Source organism: Pteropus vampyrus, unplaced genomic scaffold, assembly GCF_000151845.1.
Source record: "Pteropus vampyrus isolate Shadow unplaced genomic scaffold, Pvam_2.0 Scaffold1000003706, whole genome shotgun sequence".
Classification (NCBI taxonomy): domain Eukaryota; kingdom Metazoa; phylum Chordata; class Mammalia; order Chiroptera; family Pteropodidae; genus Pteropus; species Pteropus vampyrus.
The window spans coordinates 3,471-23,016 of record NW_011918108.1 but is presented as its reverse complement, the minus strand read 5'-3'; the positions used below and the strand labels follow the sequence as shown (position 1 = coordinate 23,016).

Sequence of the window (19,546 nt, the reverse complement as noted above, 5' to 3'; positions counted from 1 at the left end):
CTGAAGAAAAAGGAAAAAGTCTCCAAAGCAGCTACATAGAAATTATACGATACTCTATGCAACCAGAGAGAGAGACGACGTTGTTCAAGTTCTGGAGAAAATAACTGTCAACCCCAAATTCCATATCCAGTGACACTGTCCTTTAGAATTAAAATGAGAAATGGTTATTCTCAGAAGAAGGAAAACAGGGAGAATTTATGTCCCCCGGACCTACCCTTAAAGAATTGCTAAAGGAACCTTCGAATCGAAAGGAATCAATGGCAGAAGGACGGCTCCGCCCTTAGGAAGAAAGAGAAAAGAATGGACTTGATATGAAGAGGGGTAAATGTAGTAAGAGCGCCTTTTTTCTAACGAATTGGTGCAAAATGAAATCCTGTGACATGTGTTAAAATAGAGAGGGGAAATACTTAAGATATTTCTGTTTCAAATGTGGGGAGAGTACGTGGGCCTAAGAGGAGGTAAAGTTTGCACATGTTGCTTCAAGTGGGGAGTGACAGCCCACACACATCCATCTTGCGGGAGTGAGACTCAGAGCCAACAGGCACAAAACAACTCAGAAAATGGCTGACCTGGGCCCAACATACCGATCATGATTCTAAACGTAAGAGGCTTAAAGACGCCAGTGAAAAAGACTGAAAATAACCGGGCGGACACACAAACAAGACCCCAGCACTGGCTTCAAACTTGAAAATGCAGGTGGATTTGAAAGAAAAGCTTGTGGAAAGCACACACCAGGCCAAAGTCTATTAGAAAACCAAGAGGGGGCTGATAAAACCTCTCCTTTGGAGGTTTTCTAAACCCTGAATGAAAAGCGTCCTGTGAACAAGTTCACAGCTGATTTTTTCCCTGCAGGAATTGCCCGGGTGAGCTCAGCCGGTGTCGTGCCTTTAAGGTGAAGCCACAGGCACAGGAAACCCGGGTCAACCCCGTCTGTCACTCACACCCGCTGTCTCGTCCGCATCCCAAACTGGAGCTCCACTGGTCTGGCAACAACACAGACTGAAGGGTCTTTAGCACATTTCTTCCTCAGGAAACACTGAGTTTTATTTTGTTTTGTTTTGTTTTAATACTTTAGGTGGAGGATTTTCCATGATTGCAACTCTTTTTCTAATCTCGTGAGAGTCTTCTTAAATAAATGTATCATATTACCGATTCAGTCCCCAAAAAGAATCGGATTTAAGCACCACCATTTCAATCGCATTAAAATATTTCATTCCATGGGAACTACTTCACTATGTTTTTATATCAACATATTTTGGCCCTAATATATATTCTCGAATTGGGGGCAGGGATGAGATACTGTACCTTTGCACTGAGGTGGTTCTGTCCATGTTCCATTTAAACATGTCACTTCTACATCCCCAAATAGTTGCAAGGAATTGATGCATTCATAACGTACTGTGTTACCATGTAGATACCTGGCCTTCTTGTATAGTATGTTAGCATTTTCCACTGTGGGCGGATTCGTACAGGAAGCATCTGAATAGAAAAAAGAAAATGGATCTGTAACAAATGATTGTTTTGAGTAGTAAATCAACAAAAGAGATTTCAAATATATTTCCAGAAAGATTCAAAATCCAATAGTTAATCTGTCATGAAAGACTGCTAATTTTCATAAATGTATAGGTAAGATTTAAAACAGGACATAAATCGATAATTTTTGTAAGATTTAAACTTTGATACCTTAAATCTTTCTCCTCTCCTCTCTAAAAGGTTAATAGATATTTGTTAGGCCAATGAAAAGGATGATTTTTCTGGATGGTTTTCCTTTCGAGTTTAGTAAAATAAATATTATAAATTACATAAAGTCAAAATGAATTTATAAACCACGAGACACTCATAGCAAAGAGATTATTTGACATCAGAATTTCTTTTTCACTTCTTTACGAAACGTAATATTAGGCCCTTAAAAAATAACCACAAAAGTAGACACTTCCTCAGAGAATAAGTCAAGAAACAAAACCTCATAGACAGACAACAGTTTAATGGTGACCAGAGGGAAGGAGGGTATGGGGGGAGGCAGATAGGGTCAAGGGGCTCAAACATATGGTGACAGAAGGAGATTTGATTTGGGGCGTGAACACGCGGTGCAATATCCAGAGGATGTATTATTGGATTGTACAATTTTATTAAACAATGTCACCGCAATCCACTTAATAAAATTATTAAAAACTATTACGAGTTAAAACGAGAAACAGTTAACGTACTCAGAATACCGTAGTTGAAGGAAGAAGATGACATAAGAACCGCACAAAAGGAGTCGTGGAAAAATCAAAGTTAAATCAAGGCGTGACATGTAAAGACACTCTTCAGTGATTTGGGGGGGCTCACGTGACACTACAAAGAGCAGCGTATAAGAGTCGGGTGGCTCTGAAAGATCACAGGCGATCGCTATGGTTCCCAAACTGAAGGGTGCGTAGAATCCCCTGGGAATTGTTAAACCAGGGTCGCGAACCCGGAGTTTCTGACTCTGAGTCTGGAATTTGCATTTGCATCTGAAACGACTTCCCACAAGATGCTGATGCTGCTCTTGCCCGGGCCACAGTTTGAGAACCACGGGGCCCTGTGTTCACCACCCGGTCCACGTTCCATGTCTCACGTGATTGCGGACACCTTGTTGACCCGGCCTAAGGCATAATCCATTTCTTCATGACGCTGGAGGCCATTTTGTTATAGTACTTAATATGTCTTTATAAATACATTTTGAAATTTTATCCAAGTACCTCTGCATGTTGGCCTTCCTATCCATCTTCCCTTAAGACACTGTATAGTTTTGGGTCCTTCCATTTGGTAATATTGCTCACATCTATAAATCACTTCTTCTCCTGACTTATAGAACCTCTTCTTCTGCGGACCTACACGGATGGCTTTGTCGAAACTGGGCGGGGCAGGACATACTGCTTCTGAAAGGAAAAATATTATGCATTTGTTCAATAAATATTTAAAGATACATAATGGCCAATATCTCATCCTAGAGTAATAGGTACATATCAAACCATGATGCTACTGTACAATATTTTTCTTACAACTAGCAGTCTTGACTTAATTAAATTGACTGAATCTACATTTCTTGAAAGCATAACATGGGAATGGTGATATTAAAATCTGAAGAGATATGGACACAGGTGATGCTTGAGACCAAACTTCTCATATTCACATTCCTATTTGCCCATAGAGTCTACCGATATTATCTACGTATTTCTAATTTTTGCTTGTCAAAAATCTATTTCCATAATTATGCCAAATATATTAGAAAATTATATCTTTATAAGGAGATAAACTAAGTGTAAATTGAATGGTGATGACACCGATGAGCGTGGGCCAACTGCGATGGAGAATCAGAGAGAAAAAGTCTGAGAATGTGCATCTGAGCACGTCGAAAGTACAGACAGACAAGCTGACGTCGAAATGAAATAATTCGTCTCCGGGAGGCAAAATAAAATAATCTTGCTCATGTTGCCAAATTTTTCTTATTATTAGGGCTATCGATTCTCTACCAGAATCCAGAACATTCCAGAGATACTTTGTTGAATTCTCAAATTACCACTTAGTTTCATATTTGTATCAGTAACGCTCGGAATTAAAGAGATCTGTCAGCCTTAGAATAGAATTGAATACACTGTACTTGTGCAGTCTGGTGGATGGGACCATTTTCCTCCCAAGCATTTTATAGATGCAGGTCCTTCCATGTCAAAACCTGTGAAACAGCGGTACTCAGCTACTTCGCCAAATTCATAACTGCTGATATGATTAGGTACAGAGCCATTTGAAATTGAAGGTGGTGGTCCGCAAGGAAGTCCTAAAAAATAAAGAGAGAGAGAGAGAAAGAAAGAGAGAGAGAGAGAGAGAAAAGAAAGAAAGAAAGAAAGAAAGAAAGAAAGAAAGAAAGAAAGAAAGAAAGAAAGAAAGAAAGAAAGAAAGAAAGAAAGAAAGAAAGAAAAACAGTATACTTCAATAACTTTGAAACTGATTTTATGTACCAATTGTCATATTTGGTACTTTTATTTGAAACAAAATGATCGCACAGAAGCCAGCATCACACAACAGAGAAGGAACACAAAAGCTTCCTAAAGCCACCGTGTGGTGTGTGTCCACATCAACCTGACCAAGAACTTGAAACTAAGAATGTCAATATCTTCATGAATGGAGCTAGCAATGCTTCTATAAGCAATCATGGATAATAAAAGGAAACACATTCAGAATTAATCATCTTAAGAAGAGTACCAGATTTTATAAGAAATCAGAACGGATACTGGAAGAAGAACATAGGCGTTTAAAAACCTAGTGGCAGAGCATCTACTACAACTTATACAGATACGTAGGAATACCCGCTGGTGTACCTATGTGAACAGGTTGATTTAATTTAACTGTACACTCAGTTTTAGTATCCCCAAAATGCCAGAATTAAGTGATTTCATTGGACCAATGAAATTAGCACGAATAGGCTCGATTTGATTATGCAAAAATTGTTTGGTAAATATGTAATATGTGAATGCTACATTACTGCATACACATAAATGGTTTTATATATTTAGAAATCTAAAGGGTTACGTGTCATGACTTTGATGACGATTGACTACTTGAATGAATTGTACCAAAAACAGAATTCTAGTTTGCCTGGGGTCCTTACCTACACACTGAGGCGGAGAACTCCATTTTCCCATGTTGCATGTTATACCATCTTCTTCAGATAGCCGGAAACCATCTTCACAGATGTAACTTAATTTGGTGCCATGTGCATAAGGCTTGGGTTCAGATGTTCCATTCCTTTCTTCCGAAGATCTAGATACATTAACGGTTCCATGTTCTATGTGAGGTGGTTGAGAACATGGATATTTTTCTAGATGTAGAACAGAGATCAAAGGATCAATCACAAAGATAACGTTTAAATCGAAAAATGAAATCGAACACTGTTCCGCATATTGGAACAAGGAGAACTTGAACAAATTAAATGATTTGAAAACTAAAAAGTATCTGAAATTTGCAAGAATACATGTCTCCCTAGTACACTTGAGGAGTAAAATGTGCATAAACAAAAACTGTATCTGATAATTACACGGTAACCCAAAGTTTTTGTCTGTGTTCGTTTCACACTCAGAGTGGAAGAATTATGATTGAGCTGTGGACCTAGATAGTGACTTGCTGTTTCACGGTGAGCGGAACAGGAACAGAGAAAGGACAGAGGACTCTGACCCTCCTGGAGAGAAGGCTAAAAGGCAAGTTCCGTGCTACTGACCGACACAGTGTGGGACTGACTGCCATGCCCCATTTTTGCACACGATTTCTTCTCCTCCCTGAATTTGAGCATTTTCTTGACAAAGAATAGATATTTTGTCTCCATCTCGATAATTCACTGTAGTTGTCATACTTCGAGCTCTGGGAATCTGAGGTGGAGGTGGACATCTTTGTACTTCTAAAAGTATTAAAATTAAATTCCTTGATGAAAAATCATAAGTTAAAAGTAATAAAAGGACAGTTCACTAAATTAAAATGTCAGTAATAACAGATTCTAAAAGATCAAATTATAGCGCCGTGTTCTATGTTTAAATATGTCATACTTTTCAGCTTGTTTAGCACTTAACATATCACATTTGGTTTCTATTCTCCAGGCCTTCTCTGTAGATTCTTCCTTTTATTCTTTCTGTGACCCATCTTGCATAATTTATGTAAAGTCTATGATAATGAATTCGAATATTAGGACACTCTGCCTGAATCACTCACTCCAAAGCAGGCTCTGAATAAAGATGGAGATCACATTTTTTCTTACAGAAAACCATGATCGAATGCATTGCAATTAGAGGAAAATCCTCACAAGAACGTAACTGGAGAAAACATACCAGATTTGGAGATTAACTATAAAGCTATAATTATTAAGGCCATGTGTGGGGAGAAGCATCGATAAATGCACGAATAGAGGGCCCAAAATAAGTCATCATTTCCACAGTCGATTGATTTCCATTCCAGTCTTTCCCACCCACAGTCCTAGAACTGCTGGTTCTCTACATACAAAAAAGAGCGTCGTCTCTTATTTTACACCATACTCAAAATTAATTTAACGTGGCAGATACACCTAAATATAAATGTAAAACTATAAAGCTTCTAGAAGAAAATATCGACAAACACGTGTACTCCACACCTGGACATATTATTCATTCCTGCATATTCTAGGCCCTTGGGAATTGGTAAAAACATCGAGGAAAGTGAGCCAAGGTGCCCTACTGTTGGAGAAGAGAAATAAAGTTATGGAAAGTGGAAAAGACAGTGAACCCCGTGTTATTGGAACCGGTGGTGACAACGTGACTCAGAATTTCCAAGACAGATGGAGATAAACAAATAGATGACTCAACAGATACATCCGTAGATTGATACCTACAGAGACAGACACATTCATCGATAGTTAGATAAATACATAATAGTTATAGGCACAGGCAGAGGCACATTTGTAATATAAGAAATTAGAAGCGATGGTGTTCCAGCAGTGACCAGCATACCTACTATCCAGATGTCAATTTAAGGCCACCACATTTCTGGGTGGTTTGTTTTATAGCTGACTAATGCACATGACAATTAATATTTAGAAACAGTGTTTTGGTCATTTTCTAAATTACCTTCCGATTTTAAAATTACTTGTAACGATGAGTTAAAAAAAGTTAAAGACGCAAAGAGACTCCTTTCACGAGAAAAAAGGACTTAATTAATTTTGAAAATGTTATACACAAGAGCTTACCTGTGCAGGTTATTTCGGGATCCCATCTTCCATTTATGCAGACTGAATATTTTTGTTTTGATTTTCCTTTACATGTGTAACTTACGTTCATATTATGGCCATAATTAATCTTATCGGAGAGGTGTGCCTCAATTACAATTGATCTTGGAAATTTACACATCGCAAGTTCAGCTGTTGCTATAAAATAAAAATATTCCCTGAAAACACTAATTATAAGAATTCAAGTAACTACTACAAAAAATACCAGCGATAGAGTCAATAGTATCATGAAATTAGAATGTATGCCTATGAATTCCACCAACGAAGCCATTCCTGATCATACGGCCTGAGATGGGCTATTACGTATGGACGTAGGCCTATGTCCCGTCTTGAAATTTTAGAGAAAATATCCATCGTAAAAATATCCATCGTAAAGACATTTTTTCCTTTGGGGATCGGAAGAGCATAGAGGTGCACTTTGATCTGTGTAGTGAAGAGTTATCACACGACTAAACTTGGTCCCATTGGAAATTGTGCAAATGTTCACATCCATTTGTTTCTCTACATTATATTTAACCCACAATCTTAAAATGTTAAAATAAAAACAATTCTCTGTGGAAATAGAATATATGAAGTTGCCTGTTTAATGATGTTTTCGATAACATTGATGTAAGATAAAGATCAAAGTTGATCTAAGATGTAATATATAGAATGTGAAAATTTAAGCAGAACTTTTGCATGACCACCAAAAACAGAAGAAGAAGACGGATGTTTAAGTCATGAGCTATTTTGTATAGATACTCCTAGAATACTTAGAAGCTAGTTTATGCACCAGATCATCCTGTAATCCCATCATACTATAATGCCATAATAAATCTTTGCTGGCTCCACTATGAGTTACATGTAGACAACAGAAGGTTTTTCATATAGCTACGTGTTTCAAAAATTCGATGCAGATGGAAATCCTTCTTTAGTTTGCTGAAATGTCAGTGCAGGTCCTAGGTAGTGTTTTGTAAATAATTTTTTCAGAAAATAAACCTCTCGTGAAGAATGAAAACCTAGTCTTGAAGGAGATACAAAATAAACACTGAGGAAGAAATTTTGGTCATATGTATAAGTAAATTTAGTTTCACACATATAAAGATAAACAATGTTAATATCAGAACAGATCCGTAAAATTCTATTGCTAGCTTCTGTTTTTCCTCTGTAGACACGTATTGAACAACAAACAACAGATGTTTCAATTCGCTGTAACTTACGACCGAATATTTTTAAGAATATCTGTAAATTTCAAAAAAATATGGTTGCAAATATAGTTTTTTACAATACAAATGTTGAATTTTTATTGAATGTCAAGTTGAAAAGTGTATTCTCACCCACACACTGAGGAAGTTGGGTCCACATTCCCCTAACACACGTAACTGAGCTGCGTCCAATCATTACAAATGTTTCTGTGCAACTGAACTCTACCGATTCTCCATGATGATAGGGAGGGGCAGATGACACCGCATAGCCATTGGCAAGTACTGGCACAGTGCCACATGTACTGTCCTCCTCTGCAAAAATGTCACAGACACATGTTCATCTCTGAAACACAATTCATGTGATATATGAATATAAATGCAGTGTTGACTCAAGTCTAAGTATTAAGCTTTTGGATACATTACCAACACAGATGGGCAAGTCTGTCCATTGACCATCAACGCACTGAATGTGGTTAGAACCCTTCATCAGAAACCGAGGATTGCAGACATAGCCCACCACTTCGCCGTGTGCATATTCTTCTCTAGGTGTGTTTTTAGCTTCCCCATTGAGGAGCGAAGGACGTGGGCCACAAGACTGGACTTCCCCTGTGGTAGAAATACTGCGTAATTGATGGTGAAATTTTTTAATTTACAACTTAATATCCAGTAAAATGAAGATATTTTTTCCTTTAATTAATTTGTTATTTATTATCTAACTTATTATAGCATTGTATTTTTAGGAGAGGCAACCTTTAGTTGACCTCACAGATTGCAAGAACCTTGTCAGCTTACAGTCCTCTATCTTTATTTTTTACGCCTACAGCACCTGTCTTCCTAGGGGGGGGTCTTCTCCTATCCAAGTACTAACCAGGCCCAACCCTGCTTAGCTTCCAAATTCAGATGGGATCGGGCTTGTTCAAGGTGACGTGGCCGTAGACTATTGTAGCATCCTTAAACCAAGGAGGAAGAATGGTGTTTATCCTTGATTTCTATCTCCCAGTTTTATAACTTATATGAACTCATTTATTGGGAAGTATATTTAAGCCCAGAAAACATGTTCAATATCATAGGTATTCTAAAAATACATGCAAACCAATTAATGAATATGTTGTGCAACTTACAGTGATATTTATATTCCACAGAAACATTTTATCAAAACCTTTTGAAAATATACCATCATTGGAGGCGAGCATTTGATAGATATGTTTTAACTTCGATTGTCATTCATGTGGTTGAACTGACCATAAGTTGCATGAATATTGTTTAGACACTCTCAGTGAGGTGAGGCCCATGCTGATCAACATTTCCAATCTTAATGGTAGAATGGTAGGCAAAAAAGGATGACCAAAGCCATCTGTCCATCGATAGACACAACATATGTATCAATGGTTCCTTCCAATACATATTTCAAAAAGCCATTGAAGATAAATTTCTTGTGTAAGGAAATCTGAGGTGTCTAGTACCAAATGCATGTCCTCAGGTATATCTGGTTTAATGCACCAGACACACAAGAAGCCAAGGAACAGAGGAAACCAGTGTGATAACTTAAATTCGAATTCTTGTTTCAGCGACTCTCGGGTACTCACCTTTACATTTAGGAGGACTAGGGGACCACCCAAAGTGGTAGCACTGAACTGAGTCACTTCCAACAATTTTAAGTCTGTTTCTGCAGGAGAATTTCAACACGTCTCCAACCTTATATTTGATTTTCTTGGGCTCAGCAATTACATCTTGTTCTATATTGGGAACTCCGCATTCTTTTTCTATAGAACAGGTCAAATAATTTAATGAGAATATATCATTTATCATTGCCAAAGTGAATTTTCTATGTGTCATGTAAGAGTGAGGTGCTAGGTGTTGCATATCCAGTGAGGCATCAGATAAATCTTCTTCTTTGAAAAACATTATCTATTAGGTTTTATACATCCTTTAAATTCACATGGGACTCATCGAATAGCTATATATGTGTCCCGAAAATTTATCTATAAAGTCAAGTTGCTTATGATAGTGTATCTGATTCTGATTTCATTACTGACATTTATAAAATTTAATGTTGCATTTTTTTGTATTATCAAAATATAAAACTATTCTCTCATATTATAAAAACACTAATGATGCAATTTTTACATTGCATAAATAAAAACTGGTATTTTTCTTTGATATAATTGAGGAACCAGAACATACAAGAGAGGCATTTCTAATATATTTCAGTTGATAAACATTAAGTCACTGAATTGATATTTTATGTGAATAAATCAAACTGAAACATGAAACAAGATAAAGAAATATGTCCAAGACCACGTAGGTAGGCATATTCTAGGTGTCCTGAATATTTATATAATATACAACACTCTCTTCTTATTATATCTATAATTTTTATTGGCTGTTATTAAATGGTCGATTATTCCGATTCAAATTAGAAATGTGAAAAATTACCCCTTAAGATTGATAAAAAACTGTGAAATTTATGACATCGCTCGATTATAACAAAAGATGCATTTTTCTGATTTGGAATCTTCCTATCTTGGTAATTACCATGTAAAATTAACACCTGGAAATTAACAATTAGAATTATACCATAAAGAAAATTCATACTATCTAAAAGTGAAGTATTAACACATAATCACAGAAGTGGACATAAGTTAACTATTATTTTAAAGTAAAGCCACGCAAAAAATCACTCGATAACGTTGCTTTTCTGTTTCTTCCGATGTTGAGCTTTGTCGCTAGTTGAGATCACACTCTAATGAACGCCACTGGAATTCCTCTCCTCAGATTCGATTCCAATATTCCACAAAGCAATTCTCTCATTTGTATGTGTCTGTTTAGATATTATGTGCTCATTTGATATGAATTCTTTGTCTCATCATATTGTGAAAAATGCCACCTTAACTACTCCTTATCCCCAACCCCACCGACAAAAGGATCTTGGCTTTTAGCTTTATCCGGCTGTTACATTTACATAAAAATAATAACTAAGAAATGTGATTTAAAGAAGAGTCTGGATGAGCATAGCCTGAATTAGAGAGATTTATCTTTATCCAAAAGTCACAATCCTGAACCCCCGCACTGATTCTCGGAAATGTTAGCATGGACGTTTTACACTGAAGTGTGCATTTATTTAAAGTTGCTGCAAAATTGTTCGGCTGAAGTGGTTTATGATAGAAATTCCTTGGCAATCTCTCCCCAGAAAAGAGAACTTCCGGGATATTTCACAAAAACTCAAATATCAGCCAATCAGGTGCAATTTTCTCCTACATGGTTAAGGAGAGTTCTTTGAAACGAACACTAAACTCTTATTTGTTCAGTTCTTGGAAACCTTATTCGTGCTGGCACATCCCTACCAATGTGTTCACAGAGTCATCCGTTTTATGAAATTTTCAACAGAAAGCCAGCCACATTGGCCACGTCGGTTTCTACTGTCTGTCTGTGTCACTCCAACTCCCTCTCTTTCACGTTTTCCTGTCATGTATAGTGACATCGGAAAGGCCATGAGAATCATACATTATTTTGCATTCTTTTTTAAAGGAGGCTGCTCAAAATGGTAGAAGCTTCAGGCTTCGTACAAACCGGATCTAGCTCTAATTAATTCCTCGCCCCTGAAAACTCAGTGTCATCTTAAACTCATTTTCACTTAGAATAAAATCCAAACCCTTTATGATCCAACTGTTGCTGACACTTCGAACGTCATCTGTCTCTCTTCCATCACCAATTCAGACTCCAAGCTTTACGGTCTCAAAATATTTTTAAATAGGTCAAGTTCTTTGCTATGTCGCTCTTACGCACGCTCCTCTCTCTATACAGAATGGTTTTCGAACTTTCTATGCAGAGATGCCTTCCTATAAGAAACAGAACCCTCAATCTCCTCCTATTTGTTAAGTCTCTGATTCTTTTCTTTCCTTGAACACAATTATCTAAAAATATATTAAATATTTTTATCATCGGGTTCATTGTTTGGTTTAATTATTTTGTCTTCATACTGGAATGAAAGTTCTTGTAAGGCAGAATTCTGTATTTTTTCCTGTTTTCCCTTAGCCTATTTCTAGCCCACAAAAGGTGTTTGTTGACAGTAAGAATGAAGCACATTTAACTGGGCCCTCGTCACTGCTCAGCGTGTCTACCTCATCTCGATAATAAACGCCCTGTGCGTGTGCGTGTGTGTGTGTGTCTGTGCGTGTGTGTGTGTCTGTACGTGTGTGTGTGTGTGTACGCGCGTGTGTATGTGTCTGTGCGGGTCTGTGCGGGTCTGTGCGGGCCTGTGTGGGTCTGTGCGGGTCTGTGTGGGTCTGTGTGTGTGTGTGTGCATGTGTGTGTGTGTCTGTGTGTGTGTGTGAGTGTGTGTGTGGGTCTGTGCGTGTGTGTAAGTCTGTGCGTGAGTGTGTGTGTGTGTGTGTGGGTCTGTGCGGGTCTGTGCAGGTCTGTGTGGGTCTGTGAGGGTCTGTGTGGGTCTGTGCGTGTCTGTGCGGGTCTGTGTGTGTGTGTGTGTGTGTGCGCGTGTCTGTGCGTGTGCGTGTGCGTGTGTGTGTGTGTGTGTGTGTGTGGGTCTGTGCGGGTCTGTGCGGGTCTGTGCGGGTCTGTGTGGGTCTCTCTGAAGTCTCTGTGTCAAACCTTTTCTACCAAGCTCGTGTTTCTCCTCCCCCTTCTCCCTTACACCGCTCACTCTCCCATGAGTTTGTCTCAGATTCCAAAGGAAAATGGAAGCGGTCAGTCCCGATTCTCCACACCGTCATGTCACACGTCCTTTTGCCTTCCGTTCTCGTGTCCGGAGGCCGGAAGTAGCCCCGGAAGTTGGCGCAAAGCGTGGCTCTCCCACGGCGGCTCTGCTTCCCTCTCCCGCCCGCCTTCCCAGGAGACCCGCCTCAGGTGCTCAGCCTGCTTCCCTGCTCCCCATGTCTCCTTCGGCATTCTCCAGGCAATCAAGTCTCCCATCTTTTTTTTTTTTTTTTTTAAAACAAACAAAAAACGATTCCCTTCAGTGCATAGATTCCTCTAGCAATACTCTGAACATCGTGGCTCCTGACACGGCCAGCTCCCTGAAAGGGTTATGCCCATACGCTGCTTTAGATTTCTAATCATCTGTCTTTAGCACGTTCTGTGTACGTTCTGCTCTGACTGCTCCATCCCAAACTGTTTCTGAACAGCTACTGTCGGCTTCTCTGTAGCCCAAACTGCCATATTTTTGCAGTCTTCTAACTGACATAGCAACTGAATTAGAAGCATTCACTACTGTAACTATCATCATCATCATCATCATGTGATTAGATTACAGTATCCTTGAGATGATACAGGTACTGTGGCAAGAACTTTATATGGAGAATTTAGTCGAATAACCAAACATTCATTTGAAATATCGGAACATTTGTAAATTGTGAAACATTTTACACAGGAGAAAGAGTGAGCAAAGCTTCGGATGGGCTTGGCTGTGGCCCTACGATGCATGCTTAGCCAGTCATGGAGTAGAACCAGAGCCCGTCCGGGCTCACCCCACGGGACTCCCTGCTAACCCAGCTCTTATACTTCCTTTCCGTTAATCAGTCTTTTCTCTCCACATCTACGACAACACTGATTCTGACTTTTTCCTTCCGATTCTCTGAGTCCTCCCCTTGTTTTCTGCTTGCCTCCTGTTCATCTCCTGTCTGACATCTACATGTTGGAACGCTCTGGGGCTCAGTCCTGAGCTCTTCTTCTCATTCCGTATGCTTTCCCAGTGTGAGGCCATCCTTTGTGTGGTGAGAACTTCGCCTGTCTATCTCCTGCCTAGACCTATAGATTCGCCTCTGTAGTTGGCCCTCCAGTGTCGATGGTCCATGGGCAGTGCAACCATCACGTGCCCAAGTCAAAAGCTGAACTGATCCGCATGGTCTCATTCCTCCTGTCCGCTCCACCTTACAAAATCTAACAGGTGAGTCCCTTGATTATTACTGGCTCACACCCAACATTTAGTAACATTACCTGTGATTTCTACCACCAAAACAGATCCCAAATCTGGCCCCTGCTCTGCGTCTCCTCACCATCGCCCTACCCCAACCTCCACCTCAAGTTTTCCCACCACTTGAGTAGACTCAGCTCGCCCTGATATTTGCCAGTATTGTTTGGTTTTCAAAGCTTTGCACGCATACTGTTTGTTCCCTTGACTGGGAACACACTATATCCACTAGATTTCCACAGACCGATATTCTATTTCGAATCCCGGAAAATAGACAGCTGATTGGCAGACATCAAAGATACTCATGTAATGGTCCAGAAAACTCGTCCAAGTCGAAAACTAAACAGCTTCTCAGGACCCGTGGAAATGAACACTCAAAGTGGGAGGTGAGTGTTCATTTCTGCAGAAACTCGGGAACAAAGTAGCTAAGGACATTGTAAAAAAAAAAAAATAGGATTTTGGTAATGAGTGCCCAGCTTTACATAATATAATAGCCCGCATTTAGAATAACTAAAAAAGGATGCTTTTCTCACAAATCTATGATGTGTGTGGACCGTAGAAAACTCAGCCTCAATGTACTGGGATAAACAGATGATCCTCTTTGAGCTTCAAAACAGCCTCTCCTCCCTGTTCGCATTAGATGGTTTCAATCATTGTTCCTTTACAGTGACTCTACGGAACTCAAATTTGTTTAAGAAAATAAAACGCTTCAAATAGATTTGGGGAATTTTGGTAATCCCGAAAGAAAAAGAATACCTGAGGAAAAGTACTTACCGCGACATGTGGCTGTGTCAGACCAACCATTGTTACCACATTGTATGCTACCTCTGGTGTGTCCATCTCCATTTTTATATCCATCGTGGCATTCATAGACCAAGTTGTCATTGACCTTAAACCACGTGGCATCACCTGTGGCTCTGGCATTCTCAAATATTGGCATGTCACAAGACTCTAATGCATAATAGAATTGAGGATTTCATTTCTAACATTATCGAAAGTACAATCTAATCGAGTAAGGAAAAATCTCTATCAATTAGTATGTACTAAGAAATTACATGATATAAAAAATATCTAAGACTACCAGTAATGAATCTTTGTCTTAAAATAGTTACTCAAAATGGAAAAGTATGTTTGTATAAAGCTCCATTCTTATCACTTAACTCTAAAAACATATTTTAAGAACATTTTTCTCAATGCAATTATACTTATGTATTCGTTCCATGCTAGCAATTAAATAGGCCATTATAGATGTCATAATTTTGTTTAGTAAAACAGAGAAGCATTTCATGAATTCAGATACCAAACTTATTAGCGCTTGTGACATATGTGCCAGAGAAAAGTGGATCAGTTGCACAAAAAGATTGATTTTCAACAACGAGAGTGAATTTTTAAACATTCTTAAAATTCTACTTCTGAACTAAATTTTAAAATTTACATGCTAACTTTTCCAAATATTTTCATAATGGCTGTGTATTCTTTTATACTTATTGAGATTGAATATAGAGGTATTTCGACATTTATAATAAGTATAAGAAAATAAAGTGCTAAACGATAGTCTCAATTCATACTAACACTAAACTTATGTGATGGTAATAAAAGTTTCAATAATTTATCTCAATTTTATAATGTGGTATGTAGCTGGCTAGAATAAAGCTTTAAAAAATAAAGCAAAACTATCCTAGTAAAAATAAGAACAATAGAGACCTTTTCTCTATAATGAATAAATGATCATGTTATAATGAATAAATGATCACGATTTAATATAAAATGAGTTTTATGAAGGGGAACCGTTAGCATTTTTTTCTTTGGCTAGTGCTCATCGTAAGTATAAAAATTGAAAAAAAATGAAATGAAAACGATATAAGTAGATAATTTAAATATCCACTTCACTTAAAGTGAATCAAAAATCTCACTGCGTGGCTTTGGGATAAATAAGATACACTGAGCGAATTATCTTAGAAGATCTTCATAAACATCGAGGGAGTTGGGACAAGGGTCATCGGTCAGCACAGCGGAATCTGGTGCCACAACTGGTCAGGCTTTCTAAAGGAAGTGACTTTTCAGAAGAGGACGTACCCTACAGTATCAAACACGAATTACACAGGTTAAGTTATCCCAATATTATGCACTATGAACCTGTATCTTTACTTAAAAATATAACTTTATGTCTCGGAAGAAACTCTCTGACGTAACAGTTTGACCACCTAAAAACAGGTACCACAGGAAAGGAGTTTCAGGTAAAAGGAAGTGAGTTTACACCAGAATATACAAATGGCTCCCTAACGAGTTTCTAAATCATGGCATGTTCCACAGTGGAGAGAACCGGAGAGAAAGATAGACTGACGTTCTCATCTTAAAAAGTAAATAAATATATATTTTTTCTCAAGACGCTTCTACTTATTCTTCCAATGGAACCACCTGAGCCCACCTCTCCCCCAAAAGAATTTGCTACAGTAAGCTTCTGTACCATGGTCACCAGCGTCACGAACGCCAACGTCACGAATGACTTACTAATGCATCTGGGTTGAGCTGACCACCCACTTTGCAGACACCTAATCGATCCTGTTGTCTGACCATCTTCTGTTACATATCCACCTTTGCATTTATAGTGTGCTTCTTTATCTACAGGATATGTAGACTCTGATTCAGAAACAAATCCATTCTGAATGTCTAGATCCAATTTTGAACATGTCTCTAGAAGGGAGCGAGCACAAGGAAAAGATAAACATGTTGTCAGTAAACATTTTCGTAAGGACACAAATGATATTAACAGTGTAAAAAAAATGAGTCATTTGTAAATGAAAACTTAAAAAACCCTAATTATCTAAGGTCTTGTATCAGAGAAAATAAGCAATGAGTTTCCAAAGATACTAAGTGAAGATACTTTTAAACTTTTTTTTTTTTTTTTTTGCGGAAGGGGAGGTACAAAGCAAGATTTAAAATACTCAGAGTCTCTTCTAAGAAGTGTGTGGAAACCTCTGTGTTTCGTGGGTCTGGACCCTATAGCTTGCCGGAACCCAGCTAGCAGTGGGCCTTTCCCTGTGACTTATTTTAACTACTGCTAAGGGTTGATCTTACATGTTCTCACCACAGGCCAAAATGACTGGTCACCGTGTGAGGCGACAGATGTGGTAGTTAGCTTGATTATTTCATGACGTAAACAGACGTCAAAATGGCAAGCTGTACCCCTTAAACACGTGCAGTTCCTATTTGTCAATGATACTCCAAAAAAGCCAGAAAAAAACAAATTTCAAAAAATAAGAGAAGAAATTATATAGAAACTAACAATGGAGAAAATGTGTCTAGTTAAAGATGATTCACTGAAGAAATTGAATAAAATTGATAAATATCAGAGAAGAATAATCAAGATACTTCCGGCCATAAGCAATGAGGAAACTGAGCTAAAACATGGAATCAGCCTCAGGGGGCTTCCATCGGGGGACACCGGGTAACAGTCGGTGCCCAGCTGGATTCCAGAGAGACAGTGGCAAATGATGTGAGCTCTATTCTGAAAGTAGCTGTACTTGGGGGAGACTCTCCCAGACTACAACACAGGAAGAGAAAACCCAAGCAGAAAACGTCAGTCGTATTGAGCAAAAGAACCAACGGGCAAGGTTCTCATCACTAGAAGTTGAACTCAGAGAACCAGAGAAGAAGAAACTATCGAATGGAAGAGTCTACGGTCTGCACGGCAACCCCTGGATTCTTGGGTCGAGTATATCACATACTGGGGTCGGTCAAAACACGAGAACGGGTAAGGGACAACTGCCAGGGCGAGAAGTACCAGGGAACGGGAACGTCCCAGATGTCCAGAACACACATAAATTCGATCAGTCAGGATGGGAAGACCTCTTCAAACACAAGTCATTCAGCACAGAGACCAGACGAGGCCTCACGCTGCTCCTAGACTAAGGGCTCCCCAAACCAGCCTTAGTGACGTTTAAAGACAAGCCTCGAATGGACCTGGTTGACCCGTGACGACCTTAGCCTTCCCAAACAAAAGAAGTCCTTGAAGTCGCCAAGCCCAAGATCCAAGGTGCACTTTAGGGCAGGGGTCACTCAGGTGCGTGAACCTGTTCCTCTCGGCCTCATCATCGCATCCTGTCGCATCCCATTGGATCTGGTTGCTGCGCTGAAGCGCGGAGCCCCCTCCGCTGGCTTCCTGGGCTCCCGCAAGATGCTCACACCCGTGGGCGATGGACAAAACCGGTGTTCTTTACGCAGAAGACAACAGACATCCCTGTTGTGCCATCAGGCTGAGGATACCACTTTATGATTATGGGCATCCACTTTGACGTTCTTTTACTGGTTTTTCTTCACTAATGTCTATCAATAGGCTCATTTGTTTTTTCAAAATACATATCGAAAAAAATTGCACCAGTATGTGTGTGTACTCATACACGCTAGGGAAAAGTGAAACCAAATAGGTCCATCGGCAGAATAAAAGTCGATGTCCACATCTTGCCACAGTAAGAGGTGAGTTTATAGGTGAGTATTAGAAAATCACAGACAGACTGGGACGTCAGACCAGTTTACTTACTAACAGCGATGCACTTGGGAGGTGGGTCCCAGCCGCTCTCCGTGCAGGTCAGTGAGCTCTGCTTATTTTGAAGAGTGAAGCCTGGGTAGCAGTCGACTTTTATCGAGTCACCCTGTATGTGTTTTGTTTGACGGGATGGAGAATATCCATTTTCCAAATAATTGAAAATACATTGTCCTAAGAAACATAAAATGATCATTAAAAAAAATTCATACATCTGGTCAAAATAGCAAATTAAAAATTATCTTTACAGTATTTAAATTGGAATTCATAAGCATCCAGAAATCATACAGCGCTTACGAAAAACTAAAGCTACTACCCAGTGTTCTTTAAGAAAGAAAAGTCAATATTCAATATCACTTGTCTGTAGTATTTATAATTTAAATATGTGTGAATGATATAGGTATTCTGGCACAGGATTCTTAGCTCTCCTTCGCATTATCAAATGAAATGACAAACAAAAAAATCATAGTGAAGAATTTGTAAACTTAATAATAGAAGTGACTTGAAAATTTTAAAAATTTTCAACATTGGCCTTGGCTCAGAAAGCACATTAGAATGTATGGGGATTATACTGGAAATTAAGAATACATTTTATCTTTATGTTAAAGGAGATACGTCTGTGATACATAGCTAATTATGTTAAATATTAAGTTGATGGTGATGTTAATGACCTCAATAGCTTTCTAAAAGTCATAACGCAAATATAGTAAACTGAATATATTTAAAATGTATAATTTTATGGTGTTTGTCATAAGAACCTATAAAATCATCACCATCTGTAAGAATACAAAGGGATCCATCATTCTTCAAAGTTTCTTGGCATTACAAATAGAGTCACCCAAACATTGTGGACTTATAATCCAGGTTCCCTGTGACTTATTTTCTAGTTAAGGTTTTAAGAGTATGTTCCCATGGCCTCCTGCTGAATACGAAATGGCTTTTCCCACCGTGGAACTGAGAAAACAGAGAAAACTATTTATTTCGTTTTCTCAAATAAATATGTAATAATTTTTTCATAAACGTATTCTTTTCTGTTATCTAATAATACAGAATATTTCTACCAGTTTTTAAATTCAAAATATAAACACAAACGAAAGAGGATAAAGTTACGTTTAAGAAGGAAATCT

The 19,546-nt window shown here is 38.6% G+C and overlaps 1 protein-coding gene and 1 pseudogene across 1 annotated transcript in view; both read right to left on the bottom strand.

The window, feature by feature from the left end:
* Positions 1 to 18,619, bottom strand: part of LOC105311391 (complement factor H-like) — a gene marked incomplete at its 3' end in the record, with an annotated part of 48,264 nt that extends 29,645 nt beyond the window's left edge. The window contains exons 1-3 of the mRNA XM_023527074.1: positions 18,417 to 18,619; positions 16,388 to 16,570; positions 14,651 to 14,827 (exon numbers count right to left, since the gene is read on the bottom strand). Coding sequence (XP_023382842.1) covers positions 14,651 to 14,827; positions 16,388 to 16,570; positions 18,417 to 18,615 — 559 coding nt within the window. The remainder of the gene's footprint in view (positions 1 to 14,650; positions 14,828 to 16,387; positions 16,571 to 18,416) is intronic.
* LOC111735580 lies at positions 8,765 to 8,888 on the bottom strand (annotated as a pseudogene).
* Positions 18,620 to 19,546: the final 927 nt, after the last annotated feature.